A 12,513-nucleotide genomic window follows, 5' to 3' on the forward strand; every position below is an offset into this window, starting at 1 on the left:
CTGCCCCTCTTTGGCGCCCCCCCAACCTGCCCCCCCAGGCCTGGTTGTGGGGTGGGGGGCAAGAGGCACAGCTGGGCCTGCGGGGACTGAACTCCCCGCAAAAGTCTCCACCAGGCCATCTCCTCCTTGGGCTAGCCTCTGGCCTTGGTGGTCTTGGTTTCCCTGCCTGAGAAATGGAGAGGCTGGCCTACAATGATTTCCAAGTGGCTACCCACCCTGAGAGCAAGGGTTTCTGGGAGGCCTGGCAGAAATTAGGGAGGTGGCAGTGGCTTTAGGCTCGGGAACTTCTCAGAATTCTCAGGTATGGCTAAGAGAGGCAGCTCCTCACTGATGCTGGGACCGGACGTGGGTGGGTGGAACAGTGAAGGAAGAAGACCTGAGCGAGATTCCAGCCATCAGAAGCGGGGAGCCTGGGGAGATGGGGGAGGTGGAGTGGGGGAGGGTGGGGAGTTAATAGTGCCCAGTAGTTGGGAGCATGGATCCTGGGGTCTGACTGCCTGGGTTTGAATCCTAGCTCTGCCACTCTGTTCTTTGTGACTGTGGGCAAGTGGCTTCAGCATTCTGTGCCTCAGTTTCCTCACCTGTAAGATGGGGGTAATAAACCTCCCAGGGCTGCTGGGAAAGTGAAATGAGGCAGTGAATGCTTGGCACACATTGAGTCCACCATGCCAGCCACCAGTGTGATTGTTTTGTCTCCCTGAGCGGTGGGGAGGCCCCCCCGGAGCTATAACGGATGTGGACGCGATGGGGAGGCACTGAAGCTTGGTGGTTAAATGGACATCGGGATGGGGGTTCAAGTCTGCTTGACCCTGGGCAAATCGCCACACCCCGCTGCGCCTTGGGCGGGGAACAGCAGAGGCGCCTACCGCAGAGGGTCTGTGAGGATTACACAGTTCAGGCTTGGCACAGCGCCTGGCACATAGCGGGCGCTCCCTGAAGGTGAGTTGGCCAGATCGAATGGTACCGCCCCGCACAAAGGACAGGTGGGCAGCGTCCCTAGGGGGGCGGGAGCAGGGCAGGTGCGCCGGGAGTGGGGAGGCGGGGCCGAGAGAGGGGTAACGCAAGGGCGGGCGGGCGCGCGCGCAGCAGGTGCGTGTGGAGAGGGCGGGCCCCGCGCGGGCGGGGTCTTCAGGTGAGCGGGCGCGCGCCCGAAGACCGGAGACTGGGGGAGGCGCACCGCCCCGGCCCACCGCCGGAAAGCGTCCCTGTGTCTTTAACACCCTCCTCCCCGCGCCCCCCCCGCCCCCTTTGTGCGCCCCCCCTTGCCAGGCTGCAGCCGCGGAGCCGTCCCCCCTGCACTGACAGCTGGTATCTAATTACTGTGTGAGAATGGAAAGTCAGGCTGTCCCAGCTCCGGGGAGAGGGGATTAACGTCTCCTGCAGAATACACTTCCTCTGGTGGGTTGCCATGGTTACTCTCATTACCTGCCTGCCCGCGAGGAGCCCGCGCGAGCCGCTCCAGCAGGCCCTCCGAACCCGGGCCCGACGCGCGCGCGCCTCCCGGCCCCTCCCCGCCGAGGCGCACGCGCGTGCGCCGTGGGGGCAGCTCGAGCAGCCTCACCCCCGCCCCCGCCCCCCGCCCGAGCAGCTGTCAGCGGCGCGCGCGGCCCGGCCAGCCCCAGCGCGCGCTGTCAACAGTCATTAGCGCGCGGGCCGCTCCCCTCCCCCCAGCCCGGGGTGGGGCCCGCACCTGGGCCCCGCTCGTTAGCGCGCCCGGGCCACCGGTCGGCCCCGGAGGGACTCGCCATTGGGGCCTGCTTGGCTCAGGGCCTCCCCCTTCCGCCTAGAACCCCCCACCTTGAGCGACCCCATTCCCTGTCCTTGGCCGCGGCGCCAGAGGAGGGCGGATCCCCAGAGCCCTGGAGCGCGCCCCTCCAGTGTAGTGGTGACACAGCGGTCATTTATGGGCTTCTCGCCCAGGGCAGGCGCTATTCGTGCATCATTTGGGTTCCCACAGCCTTCCTGTGAGGTTTGTGCGTATTTCCTCAGCACAGGAGGAAACTGAGGCTCAAGCAGGCCAGGCCCTTGCCCAGGGCCAGGGCCGGATCATCCTCAGGCCTGTGACTTTCCCCCTAGGGCACCTGCGCCCTCCTGGCACCGCCAGGCCAGAATCCTGCAGCCAGGCCCCACCCTGTCCTGCCCCAGAGTGCCATTTGCTGCTCCCTCTCTCCATCCCTTACACCGGGGTCCTTGCCCCTCTCCTGCCAAGAGGTGGACACTTTGGCCAACTGCACCTCTTTCTCTCCCCCCCTTCCCTCTCATCCTTTCCAGATATCCCAGAGTTAACAAAACAAAACAAAAGAAAAAGAAATATTCAGAGCCGCTTGAAGGATATGGCAGCCATCTAAGGCAGTGCTGTTGGTTGGGGCTGACCCCAGGCACCTTTCTCTGTGGCCCAGGGTGTGCATTTCGGTCCCCGGCATGATTTGAAAGAAGATGGAGGTTCAGCGAAGCAGAAGGAAGGTCTTGGAATATGTGAGGCCTGTTCCAGATGGCAGGTGCGACGCGGTGGTGGCCCCGCGCTAACAGTTGGAGATTGTGCACAGGGGTGGAGGAGAGGCAGGTGCTACGCTGAGTCCTGGCGCCTTGTTCATGGATTTATTTATTTATGGGGGGTGTGGTCTCAGCCCTCTGCCCCATCCAGGCCTACAGAGCTCCTTGCAACCCTGGGTCCTAACATTCTGGTGTGCATCTTTATTTTGGAGGGGTTTTTTTGGTTTCCAGTTCACAGTAGGTAGTATTCATAACCGAGAGAAATTCCAGTACTGTCTTGTCCCGTTTAAGCAATACCCTCCCCTCCATCCTCGGATTGCCTTTTTACAAATGATGACCGGGTTCTCTTGGGGATTCTGAGGAGAGACTTTCTGGATATTTGGGTGAGGGTCTTCATTCTGGCTTTCTGTTCTTTTCATTCTCAGTTGAGTGTGGTTTTTAAATGTGCCCTCCACCTCTTTTCTTTCCCTCTGAGGACCCTTTGCTCGAGGCTGACTCCTCCCCTCGGGTATTCTTTCAGCCCGGCCAGGAGATGGAATGAGACTTTGTAGGAACCCGAAAAAACTGCTATCCCCACTTCCAAAACCTTGGTCCTGCCTGAATGTATTAAAGTGTGGTCTAGGGGACAGGAGGAGCAGCCACGGGTCCAGAAGTGGAGAGGAGCATGCAGCTAATATATGCAGCAGCTTTTGTCTGCAATCGCAGCCCCTTAGCTGGCTGGCCCAGGTGGGATGGCACAGCCTCCTCACGTTTGCCTGTGCAGTCAACCCCCTGAATGAAGTCCTGGTAGGACAAGTGGTAGCCCAAGGTGTGTTTCCCCCCGGGGTAGGTTCTGCTGACTGACTTTCTTCTCTGACGACAGTCTCGATGATTTTCACGCCTTGTCAAGAGCCAGATCTGAAATGCACCCAAACAGCACAGCCTAAGGACTTTCTCTGCGGTTTCTTCCTCTACTGTGGAAACCCAGTTGAGAAATGTCCCCTCTAGTTAGCTGCACTCTCTCAATCATGGCCTCCTCATTGCTGGAAGGCATCCGCTGCTAAAATATTGATGGTGGTGTGCTAAACTGCGCCCTCGTGGCCTGAAAGAGTGAGCCCACCTTGATAAGTGGATAACTTATTACCAGCAAGTGGCTTGGAAGTTCCAATGGAAATGACGGAACTGCAATCCATTAACAATTGGACCTCACCTGCCATCAAGGGAAGGGGTCCATTTAATTGGCTTAGTGGGGAGGGAGGCAAGATTCAGTCAGATTCAGGAGGTCACCGGAGGGGTGACTCCTGATGACAGGTCATGAGGCCACCCCAACAGGGGCCGTCTGACGGCCTGGTAAGACATGCTGATCTCCCTCCTGAGTCTGCAGCCCTGGACGTAGCAATCCTCCTAGTGCTGAGCATTCAGATCATTTGAGGAAACTGAGGAAGCCAGAAAAGACCTGTCAAGGGATGACCTGCTTAAGTATTAATTAACTTTGCCAGGGAGGACTTAAAAATATGATGTCAGGATGCTGGGCACTGCTGCCCTTTCTATCCATAATCTGTGTTGTCTTTGGGCAGGTGTTTTGAATTTATACTAATGTTGCCTAATAAGATTCTTTTGTTCCCACTATTAGGAAAATTGGCCTTTATTGGAGAAGAAAATATTAACACATTAGGCCTAGAAGTACAGAGCCTGTCTATATTTAATGAGCCATTGCCAGTTTCCCTCCTAGTTACATCCCTGGCTCAATCATGGAGACTTTCTTATCAGCAGTTCTCAAAATTTGTCATGCATCAGAATAATCTGGGGGGCCTATTAAAACCCCCAGAGTGTCAGATTTGGTAGGTCTGGGGTGGGGCCTGAGAATTTGCATTTCTAACAAGTTCCCAGGTGATGCAGATGCTATAGTGGGTCCAGAGACCGCAATTTGAGGACGACTGTCCTGAATATTCTGAAACATCAGCAGTATTTAAGTAGACATTTGGTGATTTCCTAAATGACTTGTAACCTGGCCTTTAGTTTAGAACCCAAATAGGCTGGTTTTAAGGAAGACGGTGATGTCCAAGAAAGTTAGTAGCTCCATGAGTTTTTAAAAACAATTGCCATGTCTGGTTTTCTTAGCCTGGGTCTGGCCAGCTGTTTTGGAGTTGGCTGGTTCGAAAGGATGTAGTGCGTTACCATGGCGATAGTCTTCCCCACACAGGAAGGCCCCAGAGGCTGGTCCTGCACAACTGACCGAGTGTTTTCCATGGCTTTTCCCGTGGGGTGCTGCAGGGCTCCATTCCCTCACTCCTAGTTGGCGTTCCCAGGGAGCCGGGGGTAGTCAGGAGGCTCCAGCTCCCCCTTTATCCAGCCTGTAAATGAAGTGAGCTTCCTTAGTCAGTCCAGGGCCCAGCTGACTTAGGGCCACGGATCAGATTAAGCTCATTTGGGTACAAAGCAGAAGTGGTTGGCAGGGGCATCCCAAGGCTATGGGGAAGGTGCTTTCCGCTCCTTAATTAGCAGCTCCTGCCCTGTAGCACTGTGTCTGGATTCTCAGCCAGGGCAGCCATGCCTTTCCTGCAGCATGTAGCATGAAGGTTATTACCTCTATGGATGCAGGGCATGGCAGAAATGTCTTTGGCGCGTGACTGCCGTGGGATCCCTTTGTTCTCTTCCCGGGGTTCTCCTTGAAGGCCACGCAGAGATCCTGGTGTGCTTCCCTCAGGGTAGCACACATGGTGTCCAGGTGGCCACAGCTCACCCGAGGACAGTTCAAGGTGTGGCCCTGCAGACCTTGTGTGGTTTGAATTCCGGTTGCTACAGGCCCTCTCCTTTCCTGTGTGCATCTCTGCAGTTGACATAAACCCATTACACGAGCCAGGTTTGAACGCCAGGGGAGATCGCAGTCGATTTTTAAAGAAGGGGCTACTAAAAATGCTCCCCTGAAGAGTTTCCCTGGTATAATTTTATGGTCACGTTGGACCGGGTGCAAAGCTGTTGGTTACCCGTGTCAGCCTAAGAATGCAGGTGGGAGGCCAGGACAGAGACAGACCAGGCACTGGGCAGTTTCTGTTTAATCTGGGTTGGTTAGTTACACCCTGACTTTAGGAAAGCTTCTTCCAAGTTTGTGTGACAGCCTTAGCATGTTATTTAGGAACTACACAAGACTATGCATCTCTTCTGATGGTGGGTATTACCTCGGGGACCCGTTCTGTAACCTGAATGGATCAGAGGGACAGGAGATAAGAGCAGATTCCTGAACACAAAAAGTCCAAACCTTACGAGCCTGTTAAGTGACAGATGCCTGACATTCATTCTTACCTAATCCTTGGTACATCCAACTAGGACTTTTTAGGCCCATTTTACAGGTGGGGAAACTGAGTTTCAAGAGGTCAAGAAGTGACCTGTGCAAGGTCACCAAGCTGCTTAGGGGGCACTTTCCCTCTCACCTATCTAAAATATTGTCTTTCCTCAGGTTGTTTTCTTTCTCCGTTCCTTCCCACCAAATTTTATCTCCCTTTTCCAGGAGTATCTGTGTTCTGGCCTGAAACAACTTTATAAGCAGAGAGATCTGTGCACTTTTAAGCAGCTAAACTCATCATTATGCTTCTTAATTCAGATTATCAAAATGTTGTGGAACTACCCACCCCATTATGCTTTTTTTTTTTTTTTTTGGTGAGGAAGATTAGTCCTGAGCTAACATCTCTTGCCAATCCTCCTCTTTTTGCTGAGGAAGAGTGGCCCTGAGCTAACATCCATGCCCATCTTCCTCTATTTTATATGTGGGACACCGCCACAGCATGCCTTGATAAGCAGTGTGCGGGTCTGCACCCAGGATCCAAGCCTGCAAATCCCGGGCTGCTGAAGCAGAGCGTGAGAACTTAACCACTATGCCACTGGGCTGGCCCCTATGCTTTTTTTTTTTTTTAATATACCTTTTTTCAAGTTTAATAGACATACGGAAAAGTACACAGATTGTAAGTGTTCAGATTAATGGCTTTTTAACTGAACACACCTTTATAACCACCACCCAGATCAAGAAATAGAATCCCAGGTATATTTTCATTCTTAAGGTTCTTTCGTTTGTTTTTGCCACGTGAACTTCTGGTTAGAAGTATATTATCAAAAGCAAAAATAAACAAGTGGGGCTACATCAAACTAAAAAGCTTCTGCATAGCAAAAGAAACCATCAACAAAATGAAAAGGCAATCTACCGAATGGGAGAAAATGGCAAATCATATATCTAATAAGGGGCTAATATCCAAAAGATATAAAGAACTCCTCCTACAACTCAATGGCAAAAAGCCAAACAATCCGATTAAAAAATGGGCAGAAGATCTGAATAGACATTTTTCCAGAGGAGACATACAGATATAACTGACCTGTTATAATATTTGTGTCATCCAGGTCTGTCACAGCAGTATTCGAAAATCCCCAAAATGCTGAGTAGTTACAAGTCAGCTAATGAATGAGCCCTGTTTACATATGGCCCAGGATTTTAGAAGGGGACTTCAGATACCCCCAAGAAAGAGGTCACAGTAACTCCTGAGAGAGTTTAAGAACAGAAGAGTCATGGAATTTTACAGCACATCTCATATGTGAAGCTCAGGGAGGTTGAAGAGTTTGCCCACAATCTCACAGCAAGGAAGCAGGACCAGCACGCAGCTCTGCCTACACACACATACACACCCACACGCACACACACCCGTGCACACACACCCCGGATGCATGCTATCTGAGAAGTCCCCATTGAAATGGATCCTGACCAGGAAGGAAGCCATTGGCAAGAGGGCCCGTACAGGGCCAGCGAGGTCACTGCCCAGGGTCACCACTCATAGATGCTGCCCACCTCTAGGGTTTGGTACCCTACACCCTAGACACTCAGCTGCCCTTCCTGCCCCATCTGCTCCCAAGTGGGCCACTGGCGGAGACAGCCCGGCTCCCCCATCCTGGCACGTTGGGAAAGTTTCTGGATAAAACCAAACCCCGTCTGTGGCCGGAATGTGTTGTGAGCGAGTGTCCCATTCGGCACGGCCTCTATTCTCTTCGGGCTACAAAGACCAAGGTCCTAAGCCAGCTCTGCCACTTGCCAGCCGGTGGTCCTGACCCCAGCAACCTCCAGGCTTGTAGTGATATTTAGCCCTACCATAGCAAGGGGAAGCTTGGCACATGGCAAAGCACTTCTCCTGACAACATTTATCCAGCAGTTCCTCTGGGCCAGGCTTGTTGCTAAGTGCTGCACACATTTCTCGTTTATTCCTCACCATAGCTCAAGGGAAAGGTGCTTCTCTTATCCCCGTTTCTACAGAAAGCACCCGAAGCTCAGAGAAGCACGTGACCGCTCAGGGTCACACAGCCACTTAGATGATGGGGCCCCATGCAAACTGGAGAGGAGCGTGTCTACACCACCCTGCCTGGCTGCCACTTATAACTGGTCATTTGGTAGTTATTTAGTGAGCCTGCTGTGTGTCAGGCATTGTGCTGGGTGCTGGGGAGACAGCTGTGAGCCGACAGACGACGTCCTCACCCTCACAGAGCCGACGCTCTGAGCGGGATCCTTTGGGGAAGGATTCTCTTGGAGATTCGTGCTTCTGGTACTTTTAGAGAAAAGGCTGCCTCCTTTTTCTCAAATCCCCATCCCCACTGCTTGCTCATCATCTTTGAAGCCCCCCAGAGCCCTCCAAGTCTCTCCTTAAGGAGACGATGGCTGAGAGCCCGGTGTCCCCGAGTCTGTGGGTACCCCGTGCCCTATGAATAAGGAACTCACTGGAACAGCCTGCTCCCTTAGGGCCCTGGCCGCACCCCGAGCCTCATGCCCTACAGTGGCCCCCTCTCTCCCAGCCCTGCGAGTGGGGGAGGGCAGACCTTGGCCCAGCAGCTCCTTGCTATTGAAGGACCCCATCTCCATCCTGGCACACCTTTTCCGGGCCAGCCGACAGCACTCATGCCAGCCTGATAAGAGGCTTGGGGGACCCACAGCCACCCCGCACATGCAGCCCTGCCACCTCCACGTGGCCTCGTGTCTGTTATTCTCTATATCTCCACACACAAAGAGCCCTGGTGCTGTTGCTGGCGCTCAGCTGCTGGAGTGGGGAGGACGGGCGGTGGTGAAAAGCTTTTCTGAAAGGCCAGGGTGGAGGCAAGAGTCACCCAGGTGATCCGAGCTACTCCCCTGGGACCCCAGCCCAGGACCACAGTGAAAGGTTACTGCTAATTGGCGAGCTCCTGATGGGGCCGCATCTATTTAGCACTCCCCCCTCCCCAGAGACTTCCAGGATGGTCTTGGCACAGCGTGTGATCCGAGAGCTCCCCGCCTGAGTCTGGCACAATCTGTCTGAAATTGTGAACATGGAGCCTCTTGGTTTTTAATTTGTCTTGCCGTTGTTGTTGTTCTCTGGCCATTGTTTCCGGTAGATTTAGTAGCAGCAGCCACCCTGACTCTGGTGCCCCCTCCCTGGGGCCCTCTCGCAGGCTCCTTCCACCCCCAGCCCCTCAGACCTAACATCGGAGGGCTTGCGGGATCAGGGAGCAGCACTGTCCCTGCCCCCGACCCATCGCCCGGCCTCGAGGCCCAGCTCTCACCCTGCCATCATCCCCGACACTAACACAGCTTGTCCACCCTGTCGCAGGGGGCAGATGGCCTGTCGGAGCCGGAGGGCATCTCTCTGAAGCGGGTCGCTGTGGTGGAAGATTTCTTTGACATCATCTACTCGATGCATGTGGAGAGCTCAGCGGAGCCAGGCAAAGCCCCCAAGCACGCTGGGCAGAAGAAAACCTACAGAGCGGTGAGATTTCTGTCTCTTTGCCTCTGCTGGCAGCCTCAGGCCTTGGCAGGAGGCCACGGGCTCTGCACATGTTGGGCGGGGGGCGGGGCAGGGAGCTGAGGCGTGATGAAACAGCCTTTGGGGACCCAGGGGGGCACAGGGCAAGGGCATGGCAGCCAGAGATGGCTCACGGGGCGAGGGGGCGGGCCCTGTGGTCTGAGCACAGAGGAGAAGCAGGTTGGAGGGAGTGAGAGGGAGGGAAGGAGAGGGATGAGGGCAGGAGGACAGCCCTCCTGTTCCCCGTTTCTGCTTCACTTGTCCCCCCCAGCCCTTGCAGCCTGCTCTGGGGAGGTGGGGGCGGAGGGGAGGACTAGATGATAATAATCATAAGAGCAAAGGCTTCCGTGGCATTTACTGTGTGCCCAGTGTGTAAGTTCATTTGATCCCCTACCACCCTGTGAAGTCAGTACTGGAAGTTCCTCAGGGGAAGTCTGAGGCCCTGGTCCCCACCCTCAAGGAGATCACAGTTTGATTGTGGGGGGGAGGCTGAGACCAAAACCAAAACACAAGAAACAGAAATGTCTCCAAGACTAGCTTTGAGGGAACGAGAACCCAGGCACCTGGGCATTCAGTCAAGGCACCTGCAGACACCAACGTTCGGTGCTAAGCCAGGGGGCTTCATGGAAAAGGTGGCGTAAGCTGGCATTCAAAGCTTTAGGTAGGCAGGAGGGAGCAGAGATGGCATTCTAGGTGGGAAACATCACACATGGAGAGGTGGAGGGGCCTGCCGGTGTTCTGGTCCATCCCCTGTTGACCTCGTCACCACGGCTCATGCAGAGCTCTGAACTGCTTGTCCAGTGCCCACCACTAAACCAGTAAAGCCAAGTGCCTTATGTTCATTCAAGCTTCATAGCCGTCCTGTGATGGAGGCACTGTGGTCCCATTTCACAGTTAAGAGAAGCGAGACCCAGAGGGTTAAGCGACTTGTCTAAGGTCGCACAGCACCAGAGTGACAGTCAGCCGGTGCCCACCTGCCGCCTCTGTGTTGACTTTCTCTCTGGCTTCCTAGAGAAGCCTCTCAGTGACCTGCCCTCTGTGACTGGGCTTCCCCACTCAGGGCGGACGTGACCCCCCCAAGTTCTTTGTATAAACAGCCTTGGACTGCAGTGGAGGTGGTCTGTGCAAGTCTATAATTTCCCCCTGTGGCCTGATTTTTTAAAAATCCAACGTTCTGATTTGTCCTTGTCCTCAAAAGATGACCTTTGCCCTAAATGAGTCTTAAGGATGAATCCACGTGCCAAGGACCTCAGAGAGACGAGGGGTAGGGATGAGGGAAGGAGACTGATTCTACCGTCTGCCCCGACCCCTCCTGCTTCTCAGTGCATGTGCATTGGGGAGTGACTCATGGGAAGTGAGTTCTGAGCGTATTTCCACCAGAGAGTCACAGACGAAGGGAGGGACACTCAGGCTGGGCCGGCGTGGACCCCTTGGTATTGACGAGACGCAGCACATTTTCTCAGCCTTCACTTTGCCAGTGCTGGGCAGTTAGCGTGTCCGAGTACTTTCCACTCTCCAATCCTCTAAGCCTCCACACGTGTGAAGGTCATATGTACGAAGCAGGTGTTACCATTGTCCCCATTTTGCAGATGAGGAAAACGAGGCCCAGAGGGATGTATAACCTGCACCCTGACCACTGCACGTCCTGCCTCTATACAAACCTCCTGTGGTCAGCTAGTAAGCCCGATGACTTGCTGTTGTCCAGGTCGATGGGCTTGGGCCAGCCAGACCGTGTGATTTCCTTGGTCCCCTCGGTGCCCAGCACCAAGCCTCCCCCACATGCGCTCCCTGGATATTTATGACGGCCGGGGTCTGCAGCCTCCATGCTGTGGAGAGGGCAGGGCTGGGCTGGTCCTGCCAGCCTTTGCGTCCCTGGGCCAAGTGGACATGCAGCCCTTTGCTCTGCACTTCCTGGCTTCTCGTCCATATGCCCGCCGCGTGCCCCACTTCCTGCTGCCCAGCCTGGAGCTGGCACATGACTGGCGGCGAGCCAGCTGGGCTGCGCACAGAGCTGGAATTTCAGCAGCAGGGCCAAGGCTGAGTGGAACAGGCCAGGGCCCTCCTGCGGTGGGTGTAAGGCCAAGGGGGCTGCCACCCCCCCCATGTGTCCTCCTTTCCTCCTCCTCTTCCCCATCTGTCACCCGTCTCATGCCACCCTCTTCCTTTTTGGGGGTGGGGGTGGTGCCTGGGTGCTATTGTCCCCCTCTTTTCATCTGCTCCCATTTTCCTCAACCCGAGCCTAGCTCCTCAGCTCCATCTGCGCCTGTGGAAGGAGAGCCCCCAAGGGAACTCTGTGCTGGTGGCTGCAGAGAGGCACAGCCTGGCACTATGGGGTTGATGGCTGAGGGGTTTTTGGACCTGTCTCTGTGTGTTTTGCCGAACCTGAATCCTGGGACTGCCTGGCCGTCTCTGGACACCTGGGACTCTGGATTCTTCCAGGCCTGGGTGCCTGTGGGAGGCAGTCCCTGGAAGGCAGATGGGCAGGGTTGTTCAGGGCTTGAAAGGAGGCACATTCTTCAGTGGAAAAAAGAAGATTCTAGCACCTACTGCTGTCCAGCAATGGATCAGAGAGGGCAGGTAATGAGCTTTCTGAAACTGGAGGTATACGAGCCAGGGGTAAATGGCTATTTACAATGGATAATGCAAGGGGATTCTCACTTTGGGCAGGAAGCCCCTGCCTTACTTTGCCTCTGGTGCAGGGTGACCAGAGGTCCAGAGGATCCCAGGGGGTCTTGCCAATGCCAGGGTCTGGGAGGGTTCCAAGCAGGTCTACAGAGTTCCTGAACCCACATGATGGACTGGTCCTTTTTCAAGAGGCTTGTCTGATGTCTGTGCCCATCTGGGTTGGAGCAAGCGCTTTTGCTTCCTTCCTCTCTCCCAGGGTGCTGGTAGGCTGGATCAGGTTCCGGAGTCCAGATCTGGCTGCCCAGACCACTTTGGAGTTGGGGCCAGATGTGGTCAGCAGCTGCTCCAGGCCCACCACGTGCTAATCCACCCGCAGGGCAGAAGGAGGATCTTGTAAAGTGGTGCAAATCCCCCCAATTGGCCTCATCCGTCTTTGTCGGCCTCTGAGTCGGGGAGCGAAAATGGGGCCTTGCAAGTCAGCGACTCTGCAAATAGCTTCTGCTCTCCCTGCCAGCAAAATCTCTCTCAGTTTTCACCACTAGGAAAAACGTTAAAGGCAACTTCATGTGCGGGTCTCAATGTCCAGGCAGGAGGCCCCAAGACCAAGGCAGCA

At 55.0% G+C, this 12,513-nt stretch overlaps 1 protein-coding gene across 1 annotated transcript in view; it reads left to right on the top strand.

Annotated features, from left to right (window-relative positions):
• Positions 1-12,513, top strand: part of NOL4L (nucleolar protein 4 like) — a 128,008-nt gene that overhangs the window by 40,863 nt on the left and 74,632 nt on the right. The window contains exon 2 of the mRNA XM_004442479.3: positions 9,084-9,239. Coding sequence (XP_004442536.1) covers positions 9,084-9,239 — 156 coding nt within the window. The remainder of the gene's footprint in view (positions 1-9,083; positions 9,240-12,513) is intronic.

The sequence above is a fragment of the Ceratotherium simum genome, chromosome 21 (genome assembly GCF_057802395.1).
Source record: "Ceratotherium simum simum isolate JZ-2026a chromosome 21, ASM5780239v1, whole genome shotgun sequence".
NCBI lineage: Eukaryota > Metazoa > Chordata > Mammalia > Perissodactyla > Rhinocerotidae > Ceratotherium > Ceratotherium simum.